This window comes from Ipomoea nil, unplaced genomic scaffold, assembly GCF_001879475.1.
Source record: "Ipomoea nil cultivar Tokyo-kokei standard unplaced genomic scaffold, Asagao_1.1 scaffold1932, whole genome shotgun sequence".
Taxonomy (NCBI): domain Eukaryota; kingdom Viridiplantae; phylum Streptophyta; class Magnoliopsida; order Solanales; family Convolvulaceae; genus Ipomoea; species Ipomoea nil.
Window position 1 is genome coordinate 572,357 of NW_017618360.1, and position 25,257 is coordinate 597,613.

The 25,257-nt window shown below is 34.3% G+C and overlaps 2 protein-coding genes across 3 annotated transcripts; one reads left to right on the forward strand and one right to left on the reverse strand.

Annotated features, from left to right (window-relative positions):
- The first annotated feature begins 5 nt into the window (after positions 1-5).
- Positions 6-3,190, forward strand: LOC109194013. Its single transcript, XM_019344852.1, has 7 exons — positions 6-284; positions 406-507; positions 776-890; positions 1,328-1,443; positions 1,804-1,992; positions 2,176-2,318; positions 2,891-3,190. Exons 1-7 carry the CDS (start codon positions 154-156, stop codon positions 3,070-3,072), a joined length of 978 nt encoding a protein of 325 aa, XP_019200397.1. The 5' UTR covers positions 6-153; the 3' UTR covers positions 3,073-3,190.
- A 93-nt stretch (positions 3,191-3,283) lies between these two features.
- Positions 3,284-6,321, reverse strand: LOC109194014 (cinnamoyl-CoA reductase-like SNL6). 2 transcript variants are annotated; one of them, XM_019344855.1, is made up of 6 exons: positions 5,887-6,321; positions 5,612-5,784; positions 4,911-5,132; positions 4,255-4,607; positions 3,566-3,685; positions 3,284-3,528 (listed from the first exon to the last, which is right to left on the reverse strand). In XM_019344855.1, the coding sequence occupies exons 1-5, from the start codon at positions 6,005-6,007 to the stop codon at positions 3,580-3,582; spliced, it is 975 nt and encodes a 324-aa protein (XP_019200400.1). In that variant the 5' UTR covers positions 6,008-6,321; the 3' UTR covers positions 3,284-3,528; positions 3,566-3,579. The 2 variants fall into 2 exon arrangements, with proteins under 2 accessions (XP_019200400.1, XP_019200398.1); XM_019344853.1 differs by having other exon boundaries at positions 3,284-3,685.
- Positions 6,322-25,257: the final 18,936 nt, after the last annotated feature.

The following is a 25,257-nucleotide window of genomic DNA, read 5'->3' on the forward strand; positions in this document are numbered from 1 at the left end:
GATCAAAGTTTAGGAAAAATTGGAAATGAAGAAAACGACTAGTTGAAAACTCTAAACCGCCACAAAAAGCTACGCTAGACGGAGTATTTTTATTACGTCGTATTGTTTACGGAGTAGAATACAGCGTTGGCGGCATAACAGTGGCGGGATAGTATGTGGGTGGAGCTGATCTGCGGGCTCGTAGCTTTCCGATTGCTGAAACGCTTCTTTTGCGATGACGATGATGATCTCGATGGTGAAGCCGGTCATGCCAACGCGAACGCTCTCTTCTCCGTCGCCCGCCAGTAATTTCTCTTTCTTTTTCTCTTTTCCGGCGAACCGATCAGTTTATCTTCTGCTGCATTCTCGTAGATAGTATTAGTGTTTGTTTGTTAAAGCATATTATTTGCTTTTTTTTGGGCGTAGGCTGGAGAAGCTTTACGGCGGTAAGGTTTTCGTAGGGCTCCAAATTCCGGATGCTGATTCCGGGTCTCGCCGGAGTATTGATCTTGTTCTCGTTACTCAACGGTGCCTTTTCTTACTTCCTTTCACGAAACCTGATCACTTTACACTTTACATCTTCTTTACTGTCTATTAGCTGCTAATGCAATTATTGGTGTCATATTAGCTTTTCATCAACTGAAAGTGGACACACAAACATCAGAATTTAAAACGCCTCATATTGTTTGAGCTTTTCAAAATTTGGTAGATGAAGACTGATGTATCAAATGCTTGTTCCAATTTCTAACTTTGGAGTCATTTGGTTTTCTACTAAACCGTAGCATAATGCATCCAGGGAAGTTGCAGTAATCTCAGTCAAGAATGTCTCAGGATCTGTACATGTTGATAAGGATGGGAGTTGGGTTTGTACTGGCAGAAAAATGCATAAGACGGAGCTTATTCCAGATCCTGTAAGTTGCAAATCATGTCTTGTATAAGGCCTTAAGGCTACTAAACTCAAGTATGCAATGCGTTCTTGTATGCCCCACTGCTGCCCCCCAAGGGACTCTGGGTTGTCTCAGTCCCAGTGTGGCTGAATAGTATGTTGAAAGCAACTGGCTTCAATCTCTGCTGTTCCATGTCCACTGTTGATCCACAAGCTTTGCTTTCTGGCCACCTCTATGATATAGACCTTCTCATTGACAAAACCTCTGGATAAAGTTGACATTGTTGTATCATTTCCATTTGCAATATCCTATCTCTGTAATATTTTGCAGGAAATTGAATTGGGTTCCTCATTTTGTTTTGTTTTGTTTTTTTTTTTTTCTTTCATTTCTGTCTTTTTGAGCTTCTTTTTGTCGTGTAAAGTTTTTCTTTTTAATCACTATCTCAAATTTGTGCATTTCAGGTAGCAGAAACAAAACAACTAGTTCCTATTTTGGAGTCATACCTTGAGCAAAGGGGAGTCCCTCTTCCAGAGGGATATTTGTCTTCCAAAGTCATATGTCCGAATCCCAATTTTCGGTATGATTCTCAGATGTTTTGGTGCATATGGTAACTTAAATAAAAATTCAGCTATGGTTCATTCAGTATCATTAATGTGGATCAGTGCTTCTCGAGTTGGAGTTGGTTAATATACCATATACCACATATATTTTTCATGTCTCAAACTAACTACTTTGAAATTTAAGTAAGACAAGTGTTAAAAAAATCCAAAGCTTTGTCACTTGTGAGTTGTGACAATTCTAGCCAAAGCTTTCAACTTTGGTGATTAATAGCAGCAGAGCTCATGCCTTCACACCGAATATCTTCTCCATATCTCCCTATCTTCTTCCCTAGAGAAGTAGAGAATATGTCTCAGCTTGCCCCTTCTATTTTTTGCAGAACCACTCATACAGACTTTTTTCCATCTGAGGTGATTACTTATGACCAGTGGATACAGCTAAAGCCAGAGCATAGGAGCCGACTTTCTGGTTGGATTAAAGGTGCATTTCACGGTGGAAAGAAAGAAATGCAGGAATCAATGCAAGAGAAGCTTAATTTTATTCTCAGCACTGCTCCAATGTGGGATCGGTATGTTGTGCCTTCTTTCTTCTAATCTTCTTTTCCCAATTATGTTTTCAACTTTCAACAAGTGGATGCAGTTTTCCTGTCAATTTATTAGGATATATACTTGCATTTGTGTGCTTTGGTTTTTTTATGATGACTATTTGTTTCCTCTATGTCAAGTGTTAAATCTCTGTTTGATTCATGCAGGTTAGAGCTTAAAAATAACAAATATGTCCTAGGAGAGTTTTTGGAATTCAAAGGAAAGAAGGACGATATCTTGGCATTAAGAAATATCAAGAGGTCAAAAGTTAGTCAGTTGGCTATCCAAACGTCAAGCATATGTTGTTTTGGTATTGTAATCAGCTCTTGATTCCTTGTTTCATTTTCTTGTTCTTTATTTGCTAATGGGAATATTTCCTTCTGAACTTGGTATCTGTGAATTTAGCTTTCAAGTGTGCTGCATCTGTACATGATTCTTTTTTACTGTAATATGTTATGTCGATTTGTCTTCTTGTAGTAAAGTTGAAAACTATGAGACCTAGAACCTGCTTTTCACTCTCACCAAATCATCGTTTTATATCTGCAGGCTGCAGCATCATGATTCTCTTTTCTTTCCGCCTATTTTGGTGTCTTTCTTCTCTTGTGCTTTTTATTTTTAATGTTTCTTTTGATCAGGATTACGTGAAAGAGATTCTGGTTAGGTTGGAAAACAAACCCATTATTTGCAAATCGTTAACCCGATGATTGTTAGTATGTGTGCATATATTTTAATTTATGCTTCTTTATTTCCAACGTCATGCCTTTTAGGCATATCTATTTGAGGTTTTTCATGCCTGAGCTGATTCTGCATTCATTTCTGCTCGCTTCTCAGTCTTAAATGCCTACTGTTTTGATAAAACCCTCTATATTTCTTGCGACACAGCTCATTCAAAGCTTCAAGTTCTCTATTCTCCTCGAGACTATCGCGGTGAAGGGGCATCCGCTTCTGAGTGGAAGGAAGTTTGTGTTTTATCTAGCACGGAGGTTCTATTTCAACCTCAAGGTTCGAGTAAAGTGTGCAAATATAAGTTGTCTTCAGTTTCTTGCATGTCACTCAGTGCCTGAGGTTCTTCTCTCTATACTCAAATGACATGTGAAAACATTATTATATTTAATAAAGATAATATTATCCTTACATTTGACTTACAGATATTGCTGTTCTTTATGTAGTTTTCTTTTGTCATGTTGCAAAGTGTCATTACATCTTTTGATGATTGTATACAATGAATCTGAGTTAATTATGTGAACCAAATCAAGCAAGAGCCAGCTAATCACCTGCCAGAAACAATATTCTTGAACTAGGTACAGCAACATACTGTTAAAGCAATAGAATATGATTTTTTTTTTTAAACATTACATATACAATTCTGGGAACTGTGACAAAATGCATTGTAAGACAACCCAAATTTCATCAAAGAATGATATGCCATTTGGTAGTCAGAAAATAATACTACTGGGTGGTGTATCTAATGAAATCTTGTCTGTATATATAATTGCATATGTAAGTTTCTAGCTCTCTCTCTGTCATCATTCTCAGCTCCTGAAAATACTTTATACTGTCAGCCCTCAGTCTCACATATGGATTTGAAGTGCTCCACTCTCAAACCCTAACATGAGCTTGCTTAATTTCTGGTTGCTTATCTTTTGCTGGTGCACTCTGTCATCTTCCATTTCCATGCTGTAAAACCATTCAGACAAAGTTACTTCAGGAAAACAAAAAACTTCCATTTTTATCAGGATTTGGTATAATCAAAGGAATCCACACGGGTAGCTCAGTTGGTTATTGGGTGGTAGGTTGTGGGCAAAGACACAAGGTCTAGCCCTGACAGACGTAGTGTGAGAGTTTTACCCTCTTGTGAGGGTGGCTCCTTATGGGCACTAGACATTGGTCTTTTCACCTAATAGACCATTGAATCATTGTAATTTTCAAAATTTTGTCGGCTCAGGGTATGGAAGCCCTTAGGGCGAGGAGTTTTGCCTTTTGTAGGGATGGGCAAGGTATAACCAAATGACGAAAAGTGTCATTTTTCTTCTTCTCTCAAAAGGTTTAAGGACAAAGCATTTGGAATATCACCAGACTGGATTCAACAGACAGAGCCATCGGTGCTCACAAGGGATCTAATGCCCACTTAGGGTATGATCCCCACACTGCTGTCGCTAAGGTTTAAACGTTGGTCTCTTTTTTGAAATATTGCCTACTGAACTAGAGTTAAGCCCATGTTAAATTTTTAATCGAAAAGCACTGACCTTTGAGTGGAGTGTACAGATAGAGGATGTGAAGGGTTTACTGATAAAAGTATTTTGGCAAGCTTAGAAGTGTCTTCACTGCAGTTTATAACGCGGTTGAAGCATAGGTATCTTCCATAAGATGAGACATCCTCAAAGACACAAATGTGGGCATCAACCAAGAATCCTAAGTCTACTGCTACAAAAAATCCCCCCTCATACATCTCTGCGGCGCCTTTCAGATACGGATCTTTCATGCTCAGCCCAGGGCTCATTAACAAGCCTCCATTAATGGACACCATGTTTACCTCTCTGTCCATTGCCAGAGCCCACGCCGCCTTCTCCGCCACCGTCTTCGACAGCCCATGCCACAGCTGCAAAGATTCCGGCGAAGTAATGTAACGTTACGATGGTTTTATGTCGGCAATAAAACAATTTAATGCGTGCACCTCAGTGGGTGAAGTTTGGAAAGAATGACAGTCTCACTAACGACAGTGTGAAGTAACCTCTCAAAGTGAGAGGACTCCTTGTGCACAGTAAATATGTCTCTGTGTTCAGCTGAGTTATCATGATTTACATTCTAGATACTCTGTCTGGGATTGGAGATTCAACCTTTTGGAAAGAAGAAAACAATTTTTTTAATTAACCTTGTTGGAATCATCCTAGTATGTACCTACCTTAAAGTTCTTGCAGAAGTTGACGTCGCTCCAGTTTCTTTCATCCAGGGGGTGGAGGGCATGCGCCGCAGCGGCAGCGGCCACGGTGGCGGCGTTGCGTTCCCTTCCCCATACCACCGCCGTGGCGGAGGACGTGAAAACTACTTTATCTATGGTGCTTGTCTGCGCACAAGCTTCCACCACGTTGTGTGCTGCTCTTACCTCAATTTCTCCCATGAATTCCTGCACCAAATACATTTATTTTATCTTCATCAATGCATCTGGCAACAACTTCTATATAACTCAACTAATTCTTAATATCAATCTAATCAACCACCCACTATCAATACATACTAAATGATGGTTTCTACCCCAACGGGAGCGGCCTATTGGCGCCGATCAGCCATGGACAACCTCAAGTATTTATAGGCTCACACCGTTAGATAATGACTACGGATTTTTCTCGTTATTCAAAAAATATATGTATTCCTGTCTTAACTAAAAATTTAAACGGCTATGGTCAAAATTCACTATTACTAGATCTACTTCAAAAACTCCACTATCCTTTTAGTATGAGGGCCTCAAAAACAAGTTTATTTCACCTTTTGTGAATAAGATCTAATTTAAAAAAGGGAAATAGTGAAATACAGAAAAGCTTTTAATTTAATGCCTTTTCAAGAACTTAAAGGGTTCAAAAAAGGGGATAAAAATGGAAAGCTTACATCATAGGTAGCATAATCAGATGGAGGTTCAAAAGAGTAAAACAAGCCACAACATCCCTTGACAGCCTCCAATATGCTGTGGTAGTCCAAGAGGTCAGACTGGAAAACTTTCAATCTGCTACTGCTGATTTCTGCAGCATATTGCCTCTTCAAAGACTGCATCAAATCATCATCTGCAAAAAAAGGGATTTTTTCAGCCATGATTACCACCAAAAACAGTGAAAAAAAACTCACAAGATAAACCCCAGAATCTATTCAATTCAATTCAATCTAACCATGGGTCTGGAGAGCAGCATGGACTGTGTATCCTCGGAGAAGAAGGCATCTGACCAGAGCAGAACCCAGGCAGCCTGCAGCATCCATCACACAAACACTATTCCCCCCTTTCATTTCCATGGCTGAATTTGAGGTGTACTGATTACTGAAGCAAGAAACAGAGCCAACTAGCTAGAAAACTTGTTTTGTCTTTTTCTTGGTTTTGGCAGAATGATTAAAGTGGGGGAGCAGATGATGGGGCAGTGTTGTGTTGTTGGCTGTTGAAGAGGCAAATCAGTGGTGGCTGAGAATTCAAAACCTCAAAAAGGGGAAATTAAAGGGGTATTAGCAATGCAGTTATTGAGTAGATTATATACAGAGAGATGAGGTTGGCGGTCCAAGAAAGAGTTACAGTGAGGGTGGTGTGTGGGGGTATTTTAAATGACAACAATGAAGGTGGAAAGGCAACATTTAAAGAGTGTGGAAAGTAGATGGTTGGGCAGGTGGCAGTTAGCCACAAGGAACTCAATTTAATACTGTGTAACTGTCCTACCCTTACCCAATTATCCGCCAACTGTATCATTTTATCTTTCCAATTTCTCTTTTGCTTCTCGTCTTAATCATTCCATCTCATTTTACTCCATTAATTCACAATCGCTATAATTTTCTTTAATACTATTGACTCTATTACAATGTAGTATCTGTTCTATACTTTCTCTATCTATTGCAGCCCAAAGAGTCAACCCACCATCGGGATTCGATCTTGTAACCTTCCTATAATCACTATAAGTGATTCACCAAATATGTCGTCAATTCACCAAATAATAATAACAATTGTAAAAATTATGGTAAATACGTGTGTCAATTGACTTACAATTCATACAAACTCCTCTTAGTGACTTCTCCCATGTGGGAGGTCATGAGATCGAGCCTCAGTGAAGGCGTTGTTGACTATGTATAGTCTAATTGATATATTAGAAATGGATTCGAGGCAAACCGACCCAATGAGAGAAACGATGACAACCCAAGCTTGGGGCGACCTTGGCCTGAGGCAGCCTCAGCCCGAGGCAGCATCGACGCTATACACGCGAACGCAATCAAAGAGGATCAAATTGCCCTCCCTATTCTCATGGAGGCGGTTAAGAGGAAGCCTTAGTATAAATTAGCTCATTATTGTCTTTTTAAGACATGATTCAACCAATTCATTCACTTGTGATCTTCTTACAGCATCCATTAGTACAAGATTTGTCTCCGTGACACATATTCCTTATCTTTTTCACTATATTATTCATATCATTATCCATTTATTTATTATTATTATTATTGGGTTATGTAATTCGGGATACCCGGATTAATTTGATCCATCACCGTCCTTAGCAATTTTACCTTTGTTCCATATGGTTTATGTTTAAATGGCTGTTGAGTGCCATAGGTCATAAAACCAACACACCCTATGGTATGTGATATAGCTTTATTTACCTATTAATTGTATTGGTGTGATAGTGCCACAACTCTATTACTCCGCATTTAACTTGTCCTCTTCACAACTTTTTAAAACAAAAAAACCTGTCACAAAACTTGTGTTATTTTACTTATCTTTTATCTGTCATCAACACTTATTATAATTATTATTGTCATATATAATTATGCGTGTGGTTGAGGTGAACATATCTTATACTTCAATGAGGATAGGAAGTACTTTATTATTATACATTAATTGACAACCAATCAACTTGATGAACTCTTAATTATATTTGAATGGACAAATGCAGCTATGACAAGATGGTTCAATAGCGACATAAATAAATGAATAAATGATCCAAAGAGGGAGTTGGGCTGCCGGGCTGGCGCTGTGACAACCTTAGCATCCAACCCCCATTCCTCGTAGTCATACCTAAGCTAGTTACTTCCAACTTGGCACATTTATTATCCAGCTTGCACTTCTAATTATTATTGATGCCGTGGATCTGCTATAGTACTCCTCCCTATTCATAAATCATATTTTAAATGAGTAATTTATTTCATACGTTAAAGTTTTTAATTTAAAGCATGGGTTGGTTCAAGGGGATTTAAATGCCAGATATTATATATCATAATTTGTGGAGATTTTCCCTATGAAACATAAAACAATAATATTGTTCTTACGAGCTTAGCTCAGTGGTTCAGTAGATCGTATTTGAGAGAAGAGATCAAAGTTCGAATCTTGACAGCGGAAGTGTGAGGATTATGTCCAAAATTGGGCAGATATCTTGTGCGCACTGGCATTTGGCCTTGTCTGCTGAGTCATTGAGTCACATTGATTTACATCCTCCCAAATGATTTGTCGGACCCACTGTTGCAAAAATCGGTCTAGGCGGCACTAAGCGCCCCTAAACCGTGACGATTTACCCCCTAGGCGGTCGGCCGCCTAGACGCCTAATTTGGCGGCGAATTCGGTCGAGTTAGCTGAGTTATAACTCGGTCTTGCTAATTTTTTTTCATTATATATGAATATATAATATGACATACGTACACCCACACATGTGCACTGTTGTTTGTTTTAGTTAGTCACCTAGACGTTATGCACTACTCTACCGTCCAACTAGGGTCTACTGTAACCATGGTCGGGCTGGGGTGTAAGGGTCTGAAGATTCATCCTTTTTGGAGAAGAAGAATAAAATAATAATATTATAATAATATAATTTCATACGTTAAAGTTTTAAAGCATTGGTTGATATGATTCAACGGAATTTGAATGTCAACTATTATCATAAGTTCTGTAATTTGGAAATTTATTACATCTCCGTGAATTTATTTTGTAACATACACGTTTTGTATATATATAGTCATGATATTTAATTTGTTCTTTCCGTTGGAATAACATGTAAATGAGTTAGGCGTGTGGGGCTTTTTTATGAAACGGAAAAGAATAATATTACGGAGTATAATAATAATAATAATAATAATAATAATATTCTAAAAGTCAAATAAAATTTGATTTACGTAATCATGTATTAATTGATACTATTAATTTAGTAAATCTATGATTTAATGATTGTCGAAGAAAATAACAAACAGTATTGTCCTTCTATCATGGCATGCAATAGAAGTAAAAATTGCACCGTGATTTCCGAAATACTCCTCTAATAATGGAGAGGACAAAGATCGAGGCAATTAATAACGCAATCGTTATATTGTGGACCATGATCTGTTATGCATAATGTAGATTCTATCCATATTATGCACTTAGATTTATCATATTATATATATTCATTTTACAGTTAACATATTATGTGCCTTTAATTTATTTACATATACATAATCAACTAACTAGAGACACATAATACATTAACTACACATATATAATGTAGACCAAGATCCATAATGCGCATGTTGAACACTAGTCTAATATATAATTTGCGTTATTAGTGGATCACAATTTATATATAGATCAGGGTCCACATAGAATTATGGATCCTGGATCAAAACGTCAAAGTACAAAATTCATAGCTGTAAGGTACAAAATTTCATAACACAAGACACAATAAATCATAACACAAGACACATACACATGTTATATATTTACTTATTTTTCAAATTTTATTTAGGTACATAATTTGTGTTCATAGGCACAAAATTTCACAAAACAAGATACAAGTTTATAATATAAGATACAATTACTAATTTGTTCCAGGTACAGAATTCAAACTCTTAAAATATACTGGAGTATAATTTCGTAACACAAGACATAAAAAGTCACAACACAAAACACATACACATGAACCATGATCCACATTGTAAACCCTGGTCTATGGTATGCTGATTGTTAACGGCAAATTATGCTGTGGACCGGGGTTATATTAACAATTTTTGAATTCTATATTTACAAGTTTAGAAATCTATATTCACAATTTTAGATCTCAATGGACAAAATTACAGAATTTAATATTCAAAATTTTTTAACTCTATATTAACAATTTTAGATCTCAATATACAAAATTGCAGAACTCAATATTCAAAATTTTTTAACTATATTCACAATTACAGAACTCTATATTTATAATTTCATAACTCTATATTCACAATTAAAGAACTCTATATTTACAATTACAGAACTGAATACTTACTCGTTGAGTTGTTTTCAACAATTTTTTTAAAAAAATCATTAACTGTAGAAACGATATCATTAACAGCATCGTTATTTTTACACGCGCAAATTACATCGTTTTGGACCTGGCTCCAGGTATAACTATTGATTGTTAACGGATGACCAAGTTAGAATAAAAGAATTTATGATTTGGATCCCTTTGATTTTATCCAATCCAAGCTAAAATATCCCAAAAATAGTTGTTGGGCCTCAGTTTGGTCTAGATTTCGTTATGAATTCTTGGGCCTCCAACAAGGTTTGTATTCCATAATATTAATAACGTGGCATATTAATTGCAATAGATATTATAGAAGTTATCTTGGCCTAAATTCATGTAGTTATCGATTTTGTTATATATATATATATATATATATATATATATATATATATTAGAAAAATGTAAGCTTTAAAAGAGTGATCAAGTAAGTTAAACATGATTTATGTATATGATAATTACAAATTTTATAACATATATCGAGATCAAGATTCATAATATATATGTGAATTTTGATCCACAATATAATAATTGCATGGGTTCAATTTCTTTTCAATTTAGACGGTTAGTTGTGATGTGCTCTGTATTTTATGTTGGAGCATCCTTTTAAAGTTGTCCTTATCCCAACTTATCTTCTTCTTCTTATCCCAACTTATCTTCTCTTTACTAGATGAGGTGATACATTGAAAAAATTTCTTTATATTCTTTCCAAACAAATATTTTCTCCGAACAAGTATTACAGTGATGTAAAAAATAATAATAAAAGAACTACAAATTTAATGATGAGTAAAAAACAAAAACAACATTAGTTTTCCCTATATTTGTAATATATAAAAAATAAAAAGAACTAAATAAAAAGAAAACATTAGAATGAATGCTCACACCTAGGGGTGTAAACAAATCAAAATTTTTTAATTCGAATTCGAATACGAATTAGAATATATTTTATTCGACTAATATTTAAATAAATAAATAAATAAATAAATAAATATATATATATATATATATATATATATATATATATATATATATATATATATATATATATATATATATATATATATATGCATTTTAATTATTCGAATCTAAATTCAAATGCCCGAATCAGAATATTTTTTATTAAACTAAAGTATTATATTAATATAATATTAGTAGATCATTTTATGCTATTTAAATTTAAATTGGCCCAGTCTAAGAAGAGGGGAAGATTACCGCATCCCAATGGTTTGATTGAAGGTTTCAGTGAGGCCCTAGAGGATTGTGGATATATTGTTGTCTCTTCCTATGATTGGTTATTCGTTTACTTGGGAAAGGGGCAAGGGCACTGTGGACTGGGTGGATGAGCGGCTTGATAGGGTTGTGGCTTGCATGGATTGGCTGGGGCGTTATGATAAGGCTAGGCTGTATAATATTCGTACGGACGCGTCGGATCATTCGACTCTATTTCTTGATATATATGAGTCAGTGCAGGTCACTAGGCCACGTGGTTTTCGGTTTGAGAATGCGTGGTTGTTGGATGAGGGGTGTAGGGGAGTGGTGGAGCAGGAATGGGCTAGTTCACATGGGGTGGAGTTGCAGTCCCGACTTGCCATGTGTGGTAAGGGTTTGAAAGCATGGGGTGGAGACCGACATCACAAGTTTGGGAGGCGGATTAATGAGTTAAGGAAGGAGCTGAATGGGTTGCGGGGTAGGCGTGATCCTACTGCGCTGGCACGCTTTAGACATCTTGATAGTTGTCTGAACCTGGCGCTATCTCAGGAGGAGGTTTTTTGGAAGCAGCGTGCTAAACAGCACTGGTTACAAGGTGCCGATCGTAATACCAATTTTTTTCATAAGTATGCATCTCACCGGAAGAAGAAGAATTATATTGAGAAGTTAAAAGATGATGAGGGGGTATGGAAGGAGTGTCAGGCTCTAGACACGCTGGTTACTACTTATTACAGGCAGATTTTCACGTCTGGAGGTTCTCCCGGGCCTTTCAGGGTGGATTCTATGCGGTCTCGTGTGTCTGAAGCTCAGAATGCTCATCTGCTGTGTCTGTTTGAGCTGGAGGAAGTCCGGGAGGCGCTTTTCTCTATGGGCAAGGATAAATCCCCAGGTTCTGATGGCATGAATCCTGGTTTTTTTCAAGCCTTCTGGAATGTTATCGGTAAGGATGTCACATCCTTTGTGCTTAATTGTCTTTCTCAGTCTTCTTTTCCTGATTGTTTGAATGACGCAAATATTGTTTTGATCCCCAAAAAATGTATCCATGAGTCTGTGTCTGATTTACGCCCGATAGCTCTGTGCAATGTGCTATATAAAGTTATGGCTAAGATGTTGGCCAATCATATGAAACCATTATTAGAAGATATTATTTCAAAATCACAAAGTGCCTTTCTCCCGGGGAGGTTGATTTCAGATAATATATTAATTGCTTCTGAGGTGGGTCACTACTTGAGAAGGAAGCAATTAGGCCAGGTCGGGTGGTCAGCGCTTAAACTTGATATGGCCAAGGCATATGATAGGATGGAGTGGTCGTTTGTGAATGACATGTTGGTGGGCCTGGGATTTGATGCTAAATGGATACAGTTGCTAATGATGTGTATTCAAACTGTGCGGTATAGAGTTCTGGTAAATGGGAGGCCTTCCGAGGAAATAGTGCCTACTAGGGGTCTCCGTCAAGGGGATCCCTTGTCTCCTTACTTGTTTATCATTTGTGCCGAAGTATTATCTTTGCTATTGCAGGACTCACAGGCGAAGGGTCTTATTCATGGGTGCAGAGTGGCCCGGGGGGCGCCACCGATCTCACATTTGTTTTTTGCAGATGACAGCTTACTCTTCTTTAAAGCCAATCTGCAGGAAACTCTGGAAGTGAAGAGATGTTTGAGTGTGTATGAATCTTATTCTGGCCAAGCGGTGAATTATCACAAGTCCAGCGTGTCTTTCAGTCGGAATACCCTTGGGGAGATGCGTGACCTTGTCTCGGACACCTTAATGGTAGTACAGGCTGAGGATTTTGGCAAGTACCTAGGTTTGCCATCAGTTGTTGGCAGAAATAGGAGGGCGGTTTTTGCATACATTGAGCAAAAGCTGAGGCAGAGGTTTGGCTCTTGGAATAAGAGATTGTTGTCTAGAGCTGGTAAGGAGGTTCTCTTGAAAAGTGTTGCGCAGGCTATGCCAACATATACTATGAGTATTTATCTGCTCCCGGCGACTTTATGTGCCTCTTTGGAAAGATTGATGAATAGGTATTGGTGGGGTCAGAACGGCAATGATAGTAGCATCCATTGGTTAGCTTGGGACAGGATGTGTAAACCCAAGAAGTTTGGAGGTATGGATTTTAAACGTTTGCATGAATTTAATCTCGCATTGTTGGCAAAGCAAGGGTGGCGCCTACTCACAAATCATAGCTCCCTGATGGCTCGTGTTTTTAAAGCAAGGTATTTCCCTACTACTTCTTTCTATGAGGCTGTGGTGGGTGGCAATCCTAGTTATGTATGGAGGAGCATAATGGCTAGTCAAAATTTGTTGAAATCAGGATGTAGGCGCAGAATCGGCAATGGCAGAGCTACTCGGGTATGGTCGGTTCCTTGGGTTCCGGACTCACACAACCCCTTTGTCGAGACCGACCAAGGAGCTAACGGCCATGATTTGTTAGTATCTGATTTGATAGACTCAAACTCCGGGAATTGGGATCATGAATGTTTGCATCAATTTTTTAATGCTCGGGACGCAGGTTTAATCCTACAGCTGGCTGTGAGTCCGGATCATGATGACATGTGGTATTGAGAAGGGGATATAAGGGGCTGTTATTCGGTAAAGGATGGTTATAACTGTTTGTGCATTCTGAATACGCAACCATCTTCTGTGTGGAATAATGTATGGAAGTTGCAGGTCCCCCCTAAGTGGAAGGTGTTCTTGTGGAGAGCACTCCTGAATATTTTGCCTACACTTGATAATCTGATAATTAAGAGGGTTGTCACTATTAATTCTTTCCCGTCTTGTGGTTTAGATGAGGAATGTGTGATGCATTTATTTTGTTCATGCCCTTATGCTTTAAATGTTTGGCAACTTTCTCAATTGCAAATCCCCCCTATTGCCAACAGGAATTTTGTGCAGTGGACAGAAGATTGGCTCGGTGATTCGTCGGGATACTCTAGTGAAAAGCGAGGACAAATCTGTGGCTTGCTCCATTGTATTTGGGCCGCTAGGAACACTGCCGTGTGGTATTCGGCGCTACCGTCTCCAAGCATCTTGCATAGGCGGTTTGTGGCGAATTGGACAGCTTGGACGGAGTGCGAAGGTAGGCGGGTTGTGGCGAATGGCAGGCTGGCCGAGACATCACCGGTGCACCATCCCTCGAGCATGCCATTCCCCTTTTCTTGCTTTATTGATGCTGGTTTCCATGGACCGCAACGAACACCCGCGTTTGGGTTTGTGGTTTTCGGGGGTGATCTTTCATTTGTGGCAGCGGCAAGCGGACCTATGGAGTGTCCGTATGAACCCCCTCTGGCTGAAGCTATGGCGATGTGTGAAGCCCTCTCTTGGATGAAGGATAACGGATATTCAGGTGGCGTAATTTACACGGACTCTTCGGTACTGGTTTCAAGTCTTAAGAATGTTAATTCGTTTCGTAATTATTTTGGTTACACACTTATGTCTTGTAAACGGTTAATTAATGCTTTGCCGGGTACTGTAGTACGCTTTGTGAATAGGGATGCCAATAAAGTGGCACACTCCTTATCTAAACATGTAGCTGCTATAATTGAACGCTCTGTCTGGAGGGATGTACCTCCTTCTTTTATTGAGCCCATGCTGGCTAATACAATCTGATTCATTTGGCTTTCAAAAAAAAAATTAAATTTAAATTTTTATTACATTTTTTCTTAATTTATTGGTAGAATTGAAAAAAAATTAAGTTAGACATTTTTTTTAAAGAAAGTTAGGGGGCCGTTTAGTAATTGAAAATTTCTGAAAATTTTCGAAAATTGGAAAATAGAAAACAGAAAACATATTTACTAACACAGTTTTCCATTTTGAAAACTGAAAATGATTTCTGGAAATTTCTGGAACACTGAAACACACTTAAAAATTATTTTCGAAATGGAAAACAGAATCATCTATCATCTATTCAGTTATATGTCACTACTAGTTCTTTTACGCGCTTTGCGCGAATGAAATAATGCCCAATGATTATTTTTAAATAAGTATTTCAAAGTATATCAATGCAATATTATATCGGAGATGTTAATGCATAGGTAACTAAAAATATTGAATTTGTTTATTTAAATCGGTAATTTAAAGTATATAAATGCAATATAATATATGAGATATTGATTTTATTGTCACTAAAATAAATGTTTGCAACTTTGTAATAACGCTAGTCTAAATACTTAGTCTAAAAACGATAGTCTAAATAAATACTACTTTTGATTTAAATTTCTATAATTCTTCTTAATTATCTTTTGGGTAGCATTGTCATTGTCTTCATCTTCAGTATATATCTTTTTTTTTAATTATTATTAGTAGTGTGTCACGTGCAATTGGGTTACTGGTGGTACCGTGGTAGCATAGATGAATTCATCGTGCAATGAGATTATGGTGTAGGAAGCTTTATATTCGCATTGTTGTGTATATGATGGGATCTTAGTTGTACTATTAACTTTTTATCTAACAAGCACCTATTGATATTTGGTAGTGGTCGTTTTTTCCTACATGTTCCATGCGTTGTGAGATATGTGTCGTAAGTTATCATGTGAAAGTATTGAACAGAATATTAATATTTATTATATTTGTATAAAATATTTGGTAAATATATATATATATATATATATATATATATATATATATATATATAACATATAACATATTTTGTATTATAACTTTGATATTTAATTACAAGATAATGTAAAAATAAGACAATGGACAATGTAGTGAATATAATAAATTAATAAATTTGAAGGTAATGAGTCTTTGAATTGTAGAAAATAAAAATAATATAACTAATGAAATTATATCACTTTTAAAATTTTTTATAATGAATACTTTTTTAAGTAAAGGAATTTCTTAACATATTCGTAGTATATGTTTAACAATTATGTCAACTTTAATTGAGATGAGGTTTGAACCTAAGACCTTGCTTATAGAAATTGATGAGTAAGTTAAAAATAATAAATAGTTAACGGAATATTCCGTTACTAAAGTTTATACTAACGGAATTTAGGTTATTTAAGGGAAGAAAATAATATAATTGAGGGTAAATAAGGAAAATCATTAAAAATACTAAAATCAAAATAATATGAATCATTCATTTTAAGAAACAATAGACCATTTATTTTAAGAAACAATAGGACCGGCATTTTTTTATTTCAGTTAAGGGCCTAACATTATTGGCTCTTATTAGAATTGTATTGTATGTATGTATGTATTGTATGTAGATGTAGATGTAGATAGATAGATGTAGATGTAGATTGTAGATAACCACATTACTATGATTACATTCATTATCATCTTATTTTACTTATCACTATCTTCTATATTTTCTACTTACTTTACTTATTTAAACATAATTTATTTGCTTACACTTTAAAGTTAGACATTATTTATATTATCAAAATTAAGATTAAACTATATATGATGCTTTAGATTTTGATTGAACTCAATACATTAGTAGTTCGAATATTTTTAATTATGTTACATCATAATACAAGTTCGGTCCAGATATCAGATATTGAAATCTCACATATATTAGGGGGTGTACTGTATTCAATCATGACTTTCATAGAGTTTTAAAGACTTTTATGAACTTTAAAAGTTTGGAGGTATTCAATTCAAACTTTTAGAGAGTCTTTAAAAGTCATGCGGTATTCAATCAAGATTTTTAAAGAGTCTTTAAAAGTCGTGTGGTATTCGATTAAGACTTTTAAAGAGTCTTTAAAAGTCATGTGGTATTCAAAAAGTTATGAACTTTTGTATACTTTTTAATTTTAAGACTTTTGTAGACATTTCCTTCTCAAATATAAATAGTTTGAAATCCAACCATCAATCCCAAGATTTTAAATTTTCTTTCTTACCAACTTTGAATGTTTTCTCACTCTATTTAAACTCTATTTTATCTCCATATTTAAACTCTATAAACCTATCTAAATTCAATAAAATTATTTTTTTTCTTCATTATTCTAAATTTTCCTCATACCTAAACTCCACCAATTTTTCTCTCTCTCCTAAACTTTAGAATCTTCATCTAAAAATTTAAAATAATATTATTTTTACTTCATTATTGCTTGTTTATATTGATTTTTATTGTTTTCTATGAATTTTTTTTATCTCTAACTTTCTCTAATTATCCATAAATACATGAACAAAGCAAAATTTTTATCGTCAAATTTTAGTATATGTTTCATAATATTCATATAAATACTTATATATTTTGATTTTTATTCTTTTTATGTTTATATTCGTAATATATATTTTCCTTTTTTTTTTAACAATAGGTTACTACGAATAGCGAATTACTGTTTGCAACAATATTTTGGGGTTGCAAACAGTAGCATCTTATTGTTATTTGCACTCTCAAATTGCTATTGAAAATAATAGTTCTTTGCGTGATGCCTAGCAATATATAAGTATAATTTTATATATATTATTAATATTAGATTTTTATTTTTTTATTTTATGCAACTTATAATTATATTTTTAAATATTTTATTTGATGAAGTCTTTTATTATAAATTTTATTGTTCTATATTGTTATGAATTTATAATGAAATAGTTTTTTTTTTGTTGATATTTATTAATAATATATATAAGTAATTAGCATATAAGCCTTAGCATACTATGGATAAAAATAATAATGTTGAGAATGTTGATGTGGGTGAAGAACTATATAATAAGAAGAATTTTATGATATATTATAAATGTTTTGTAAGAAAATTGTAAATGATAATAATCAAAATCATTTAAAGTTTGTAAGGATGTATTCAATTTAGAATTTTAATGACACTTGTAGACTTTTTAAAATAAAAAGTTGATAAAAGTCTATGAATGTTTTGTTTATATAGACTTTTATAGAATCTTATAAAGTTTTAAAAAGTTTTAAACGACTCTATGAAAGTCAATCAAAGTTTGTTAAAATCCATCACTTTAAAAGTCTTTAAAACTCTACAAAAATCATGATTGAATACACCCCTCTTAGAATTCAAAGTAAAAGTTGGGAAATTCTATTTGCACCACCCATTTTGCTATTTACACCTCCTATTTAATAGGTGTAATAGCTTTATAGGTGGTGCAAATAAAAAAGTGCTATTTGCACCACCTCATTAAATGTAGTCAAACATTAATCTTTTTATTTTTATTTAATAATCAATCTCTTTTATTATTATTATTATTATTACTAGTAGGTGCACCCGCGCGATGCGCGGCTATATATATAGTATGATATATATACAGTATAGAATATAGTTATTTGAACCTGACAAAATGTGAAATGAAAATTTGTGATTTTATTACACATTGATAAATATAGTAATTTTATTATACATAGAATATTACGTATAATAATATAATAATAATAAGAAACCTAGTATTTAAAAAAATACTAAATTTTAAATAATAAATTCTGGAATGTTATTATACATTATTGAAGACTTCGTTGTACACAACATTTTTAGTCGTACTAAGACATGGTACACTTTCCCCGCAAATCAAAATTTTCAAACCCCTGGGGTTACTAACTCTTGAAACAGCTACGTACAATTGTCCATGGTTAAAAACAGGTTTTTTCAACAACAACCCCACTTTAGCAAGTGTTTGTCCTTGACTTTTGTTTATTGTCATGGCATAGGATAGCATCAAAGGGAATTGCTTTCGTTGAAATTTGAAAGGCAATCTTGGATCTGACGGTGTAAGTGACATTCTAGGAATCAATACTCTGGTTCCTGCATTTGTACCGCATACCGGTTATCCAAGGCGATGTCATTCTTTGTAATTGTCCTCCCATTGTCCCTAAGTCTATATAGGGGATATCCATCATCATCAAAAGTAGAACAATCCAAAAATCTCTTAGGAAAATGTTTGGAACATCGTCCTTTTACCATACAGTTCGAATCTTCGCGTCGAATACAAAATGGTGGACTATGGTGCTGGTACAAAGGTCTCAAATACTGTGCATATGACAACATTAGTGGAAATTGCTTTCTTTGGAACTTAAAAGGCAATCTTGGATCAGATGGTGTTAAGGACATCCTTGGAACTAAGACCTTTGTAATAACACTTGATCCGCACAGTATTTGAGTTTCTAAAACATGATCAGCCAACTTTGAAATGAGCATCCTTGTACCATTGCACAACCCCAATGAGTGATCAATATTTCTCAAAAACATAACTGGTGAGCCTACTTTTAGAGTCAATGAGTGATTTGGAACTCCAGAACATCGAAATCCATTTAAAAATTCCGGTGTGTGCATATCAGCAAGCATGTCAACATTAGAATCAGATTTACAAACCGAATCACAACTGAGATACGTCATTCCTTCAGCATTATTATAGGCATTCATGTATTCATTGACTGTATCAACAATATCCAAAGTTGGGGCCAAAATAGCACGATCTTTTAGATATTTAAGATCTCTGTGGCCACTGCGAAACATAGGGAATGTGCTATCAACAATTGTAGAAATAGGATCCTCAACACATGTTAGTAAAATTCCTCAGGAATGTTTATCTGACATTCTCCATCCATTGAATCACCCATTGTTCCATCACTTATATTAGCAATCCACTTTGCAAATTCTGCAAATTCTTGCATCGTGCCCTTTGGAATTACTGGTAGAATCTCTCTAAAATCTCCACCTAACACCACGGTTTTTTCCACCAAAAGTCATATCAAAGCTGTTTGGATTTTTGACACGCATTATATCTCTCATCGTTCGGTCCAAAGCTTCGAAGCAGAATTTATGCATCATTGGTGCCTCATCCCAAATGATCAACCTACTTTGCATGATCAACTGTGCCAAAGTACTACTTGGGCTGATATTGCAAGTTGAATCTTCATTAACAGCGATTGGTATTGCAAACCTTGAATGTGCAGTTCTTCCCCCTGGTAATAGAAGAGAAGCTATACCACTTGATGCAACTTTTAAAACTATCTCACCATTTGACCTTAAAGCAGAAGACAATGCTCTCCACATGAATGTTTTTCTCGTTCCACCGTATCCATAAACAAAAAATAGTCCTCCAACATTATTCTCATCATCTTGCAATACATTGTCATATATGGCCCTTTGCTCTTCAGTTAGTTGCTCCACCAAACTATCATTCTCTTCCTTCATGACATTAATATCATATGTTAATTTCTCCTGTATCAACAGATTGGGTGTTCTAGCATGATTCTGTATCAACCGATTAGTTGTTATAGCATGATTCTCAAAACAAACTCACGTGCAAGAAAGAAAAATAATAAATATAGTATAAAAAATAAAAATTATATTAATTTAACTCAAGAAAGTTTATACATTAATCCTAAATACAGTATAAAAAATATATGAATATAATTCATATTATTTTTCAATTTATACAAAATTAACCAATAAATAGATGATGATCGATGATGAAAATCATGTTTTGATGCCTTATAATAATTCATTAGCTAAGAAAGCCCACATTGTTTAATATGACAAATTATTGTGTGGACCATGGTCCACACAATTGTATGGACTATGAATATCATGAACATTTTTATATATATTAAAAGTACATTATTTTTGTACTCAAGGTATATTATATAAAATAATGTATCCTTAGTATATTAAAAATGTACTTTAAAAATTTACCTTATATACATAGATAATGTACTTTTAGTATATTAAAAATGTATCTTTTATTTATGGTCCATGCAATAATGATTAGTTTAATATATACTATCCTATCATACTAATTATTTATTAATCGGCTATTTTTTGTTGTAATCAATTAAGCATATGATGATATATTAGTATGGTACTATTCTCAATCCTAATAAAAAGTAAACTAACATTTTCTTATTAATAAGAAAACCATCTCAACTAAATACTACAATTTTTACACTATTAATTATAGTTGAATGTGTATACCTTAACTGAGCATAATAGGCCTCATTTAAAACTAAATTATTATTTTTTAAAAAAATGTATAACAGTTTCTAACTAATAAGATAATTATTGAAAGAAATCAATTGTTTTTTCTTTAAACTTAAATTTCATTGAATAAATTCAAATAAAATAAAAATGACCTATAAACCTTGTGCTATTATATAGTCCCAATGATTGATCAATATTTCTCATATCTTTTTATAAGCTGTCTTCGAGATTTAATCGACTCGCAATCGTGTGTAAGCTGATGTTGAGTATTGGTCAACACAAGAATTTGTACATTTTCTCAATAGTACTAATTATGATTAGGCTTAAAATAAAATGTGCAACACATAATTTATTTATTATATACCAATTTTATCTTTATTAGCTTCATCAAATTATTATTTAGCTGTATAATATATAAAATAATGTATTATTTGACTATCATGAGTTAAATTACTCATAACTAATGTATTATTTGGCACCACAACCCTCCTAATAATAAAAGAAATGGATGAAGGATCTAGAATAACACCATCACGCCAAACACACCTCAGTCCTCACCATTTCTTCCCCAACTTGACGTTTCTATCTCTCATTCGCTCTGTCTGACTGTCTCTCTTTCTCTATTTACCATGGCATGAAATGACTTTTTGATCCTGCGGTCTCTCACCCCTATCGTCCTCTCTCTGTCTTGCAGCCTCTCTGCCTCGGCATCCAAAGTCTATCAGCCCTCTGCGTTTCCAGCTACCCACCTGTTTTCTTCGCACTTCTCTGCAATTCCTCTCTCCCTCTAAAAAAACGGAGATCGTATCATCTTCCATGGCTACAGAGATCTAGCCCTTCTAATTCCGAAAATTACCCATCGCAAAACCTAAATAAATAGTACATCTTCATTCCGTCTAAGCCCTAAATTGTTCGAACAACATATATCTTGTTGCATGGCTATAGAGGCATATTCTGTAAGTATGGTTTCTTTACTTTCTACCAACAAACATATAATTTTGTTCATTACATTGAAACCCTAACTCTTTCGTTTACAGATCTTGCTACATCCGAAAGTCAATAAAGGAAGATATATGTTGAAGAGCACTGGAAACAGTTGGACCTATACATGCAGAGAGATTAAGAATTCTAAACCCTTCTCTCAAAATTGTCAAAGAAATTTTCCACAAGATAAGTACATTCATAGCTCAAATCTGTGCTAATCTGCCTAAAATGAGTAATGATTACTTTCAGTTTTCATCATGCCCATAAAAATTTCATTTTCAATGATGAATGTGTGTTCTCTTTGATGATTATTACATTAAATATCTTTATTGTTTTGTTGGTATGCCAGGTTTAGTACTTGCAATGTTTTATTTTATTTTTTTCCATTTTACTAACATTTTGTTTTCAAGTTGTTGGCATATGATGAAATTAAATTTCTGATGCCCTATTTGTAAAATCGCTTCACAATAGTATTGATAGATGCAGTTCGTGTACTATATGTTTGGCATATGATGAAATTCTAATTCTGATGCCATAGTTTAAAGGTTTATTTACATAAGTCTCTACCGGTTGGCAATTGATGCAAACTCTATTCTGATGTCACGATTTACATTTATGTTTTTATACTTCAGGTCTGGCAGATAAAGAGACTAATATTGTGTTTTAACTTTATTTTTTTTATTGAAGAATATTGTTCCAATGTATTTTTTGATTATATAATTTCATAAACTTGTTTTCTCAATTCACAATAAAGAATTGTGTAGAAATCTAATTTTCACTTCAATATTTTAATCCCAGAGTTGAGTTTGCATTGAAGTGTATTATATGAATATCAAGATGTATTTTTTTGTTCACTTACAGTGGTTTTTACAACACTGCTAGAATTTATCACAAAATATGTTTTTTCATAAGGATTTTAAAAGTGCTTCATCATTTATGAACTTTAATTTAATTGTAAGTATGGCCAGTGAAAGTTGTACTTATTCTCAACTTCGATGGTTGAGTGAATCAGATGTATTTTTTTTTTAGTGATGGATCAGTTGTATTTTTTTAGTGAATTTGGTTACACAACAATCAAGAGCTTTTGTGTCTTAAGGAGTGCAGACTGTTTTTTCATTAAAAAAAAGCCATGTGCAAACTTACATTAGATGAAATGCCTTTCATACAAAACATTTACAATAGGTGAAACATAGACAAAATAGATCTAAGTGTTGAATTCCCATACCATTTGCCTTTAGCTCTTAATTACTTCTTTAGGTTGTAATGCCTTGAAAGTTCTAAATTTTCAGCATGATGAGTAAGTCTTCCAACTTCTTTGTAAGCTCTTGATTCCTTCTTTAGGTTTTAATGCCTATGACACTTGTCATTTTTCAGCATGCATGTGTACAACTCTTCAATCTTCTTTGTAACAAATACCACTTGAAAACAGAAAACTCTCATAACAGCAAAATATTAGTAAATCAGAGAAGGAAAAAAATAAAGAAAAGTAAATCATTAGTGATCACCATAGAGTTAATATCCCAATTCCCAAGTGTCTGCATTTGACAAATCAATAACACGATGTGTCTGCATTTGACAAATCACACACAAACTTGAATTACATTTTCTCTTGTTCCACAGCAACCATTTTTTACTTTTTAAGTTGCCTAGATGAAGAGAACTGGTCAAGCAGACATCTTTTTCCACTGTCTGAATCTTCACAATCTGCATCCCTTAAATTCTTTTGAGATGCAGCCACTGGACTATTCACTTCATCTACTTTGGAGCAATCCTGAAAATTCAAACATATTAGTGAATACACTAAGATTAGAAGGTAAGCTTTAAATTTGATATTTAATGGTGTAAATACCTTAGACATTTGAACTGCATTCCGAACTGAGTGAACTTCGTTTTTAGACATACAGAGATAAATAATACAACTAAAAAAATCAACAGTAAAAGTAGCTTATGTATTAAAATACTGAAGCAATACACCAGGCAATGAAAAGTCTTCTCAAGTTCAAATAATTCATAAACTCCAATCATTGCAATTATTTTTTTCATTCTTAGGAAGTCCAGCTTAGCCTTCTTAAGTTCTCAGTTCACTAAAACTGATCCATTAGGAAACTTTGGATAGAGTTTGCTTGATCCTATTCTCATTCTTTAGCAATCCCATGAGCTGCAATGGTTGCAATGTTTACTACATCACCTGCAGAGGATTCCAAAAATATAAAAATTAGTAGAGTATAAGATTTAAAATAGGATTCCAAAAAAATTAGTTTGATTGTTTACTTTTTATTATGGATAATTGTGAGAAGCTTGAGTGACATGCTATTTGTATCACACTTACTTTATTGCATCCTCTTATTGTTTTTTATTTCTTGAGTAATGCAAAATTGTATTACTAACTACATAGACTTATGAACAATAATCCTTTAGTACAATTACAGAATTAGATGACTACTATACCATGAACACACTTCTCTTTCACTCTCTCTGTGTGTGTGTGTATAAACAGCTATCTATTGTTTTTAACTTTTCTCTTGCTGAATATTTCTGCAGCAAAAATTATATCCGAAGCATAATACAGCTAACAACCATACAATACTGCCTTAATTTCAATCAAATAATAGTGATAAACACTCACCTTTCTGCATCAACTGAGATGTGAAGACTGAAGAATATCCTAGGCACATACATCAAGTCAGGATGCTTGCTTTAGTCAGTAGGTACATTTTAATACCCAACAATATGATTTTCATATTTCTAGAATTCTATTCTTTTTCATAAGAAAGTTGAAAGAGGATATGTAAAGCTTTAGCAGATATGGAGGTGTTCTCACCTTAATCTTCAAGAAACTGTGTTCTTCATTAGTTCCTCCTCGTAGATGTTTTCCAAGGTGTATCATCAGTCCCTCTCGTGGATGCTTTCCAAGGTGTATCAGAAGTGGATCACATGAGAATATGGGTGTGCATCTTCATATCAACAAAGCTTTATATAGAGGCTGAAGATGTAGTGCTCTGTATTGAACAGCGAAGATAGATTCATGTCTTGGAAATATGAAGACTAAGCAAAACGTTTCATAGTCCAAGATTACATTCATTATATTTGTGTTCAAATAATTTAAATTTCAATCTGATGTATCTTGATGTATAGTTAGGCAGGTTGGCTTCTCGATGTATTTATTATTCTCTAATGAATATTATCTTTA

Coding starts and splice junctions, on each gene's coding strand:
- LOC109194014 (XM_019344855.1), bottom strand. CDS start 6,007: ATGGAAATGAAAGGGGGGAATAGTGTTTGTGTGATGGATGCTGCAGGC. Junction 5,133..5,611: donor CTGATTATGCTACCTATGAT/GTAAGCTTTCCA, acceptor TATTTGGTGCAG/GAATTCATGGGAGAAATTGA. Junction 3,686..4,254: donor TCTGTACACTCCACTCAAAG/GTCAGTGCTTTT, acceptor ATGGTTTTACAG/CATGGAAATGGAAGATGACA.
- LOC109194013 (XM_019344852.1), top strand. CDS start 154: ATGTGGGTGGAGCTGATCTGCGGGCTCGTAGCTTTCCGATTGCTGAAA. Junction 891..1,327: donor CGGAGCTTATTCCAGATCCT/GTAAGTTGCAAA, acceptor TGTGCATTTCAG/GTAGCAGAAACAAAACAACT. Junction 1,444..1,803: donor TGTCCGAATCCCAATTTTCG/GTATGATTCTCA, acceptor TATTTTTTGCAG/AACCACTCATACAGACTTTT.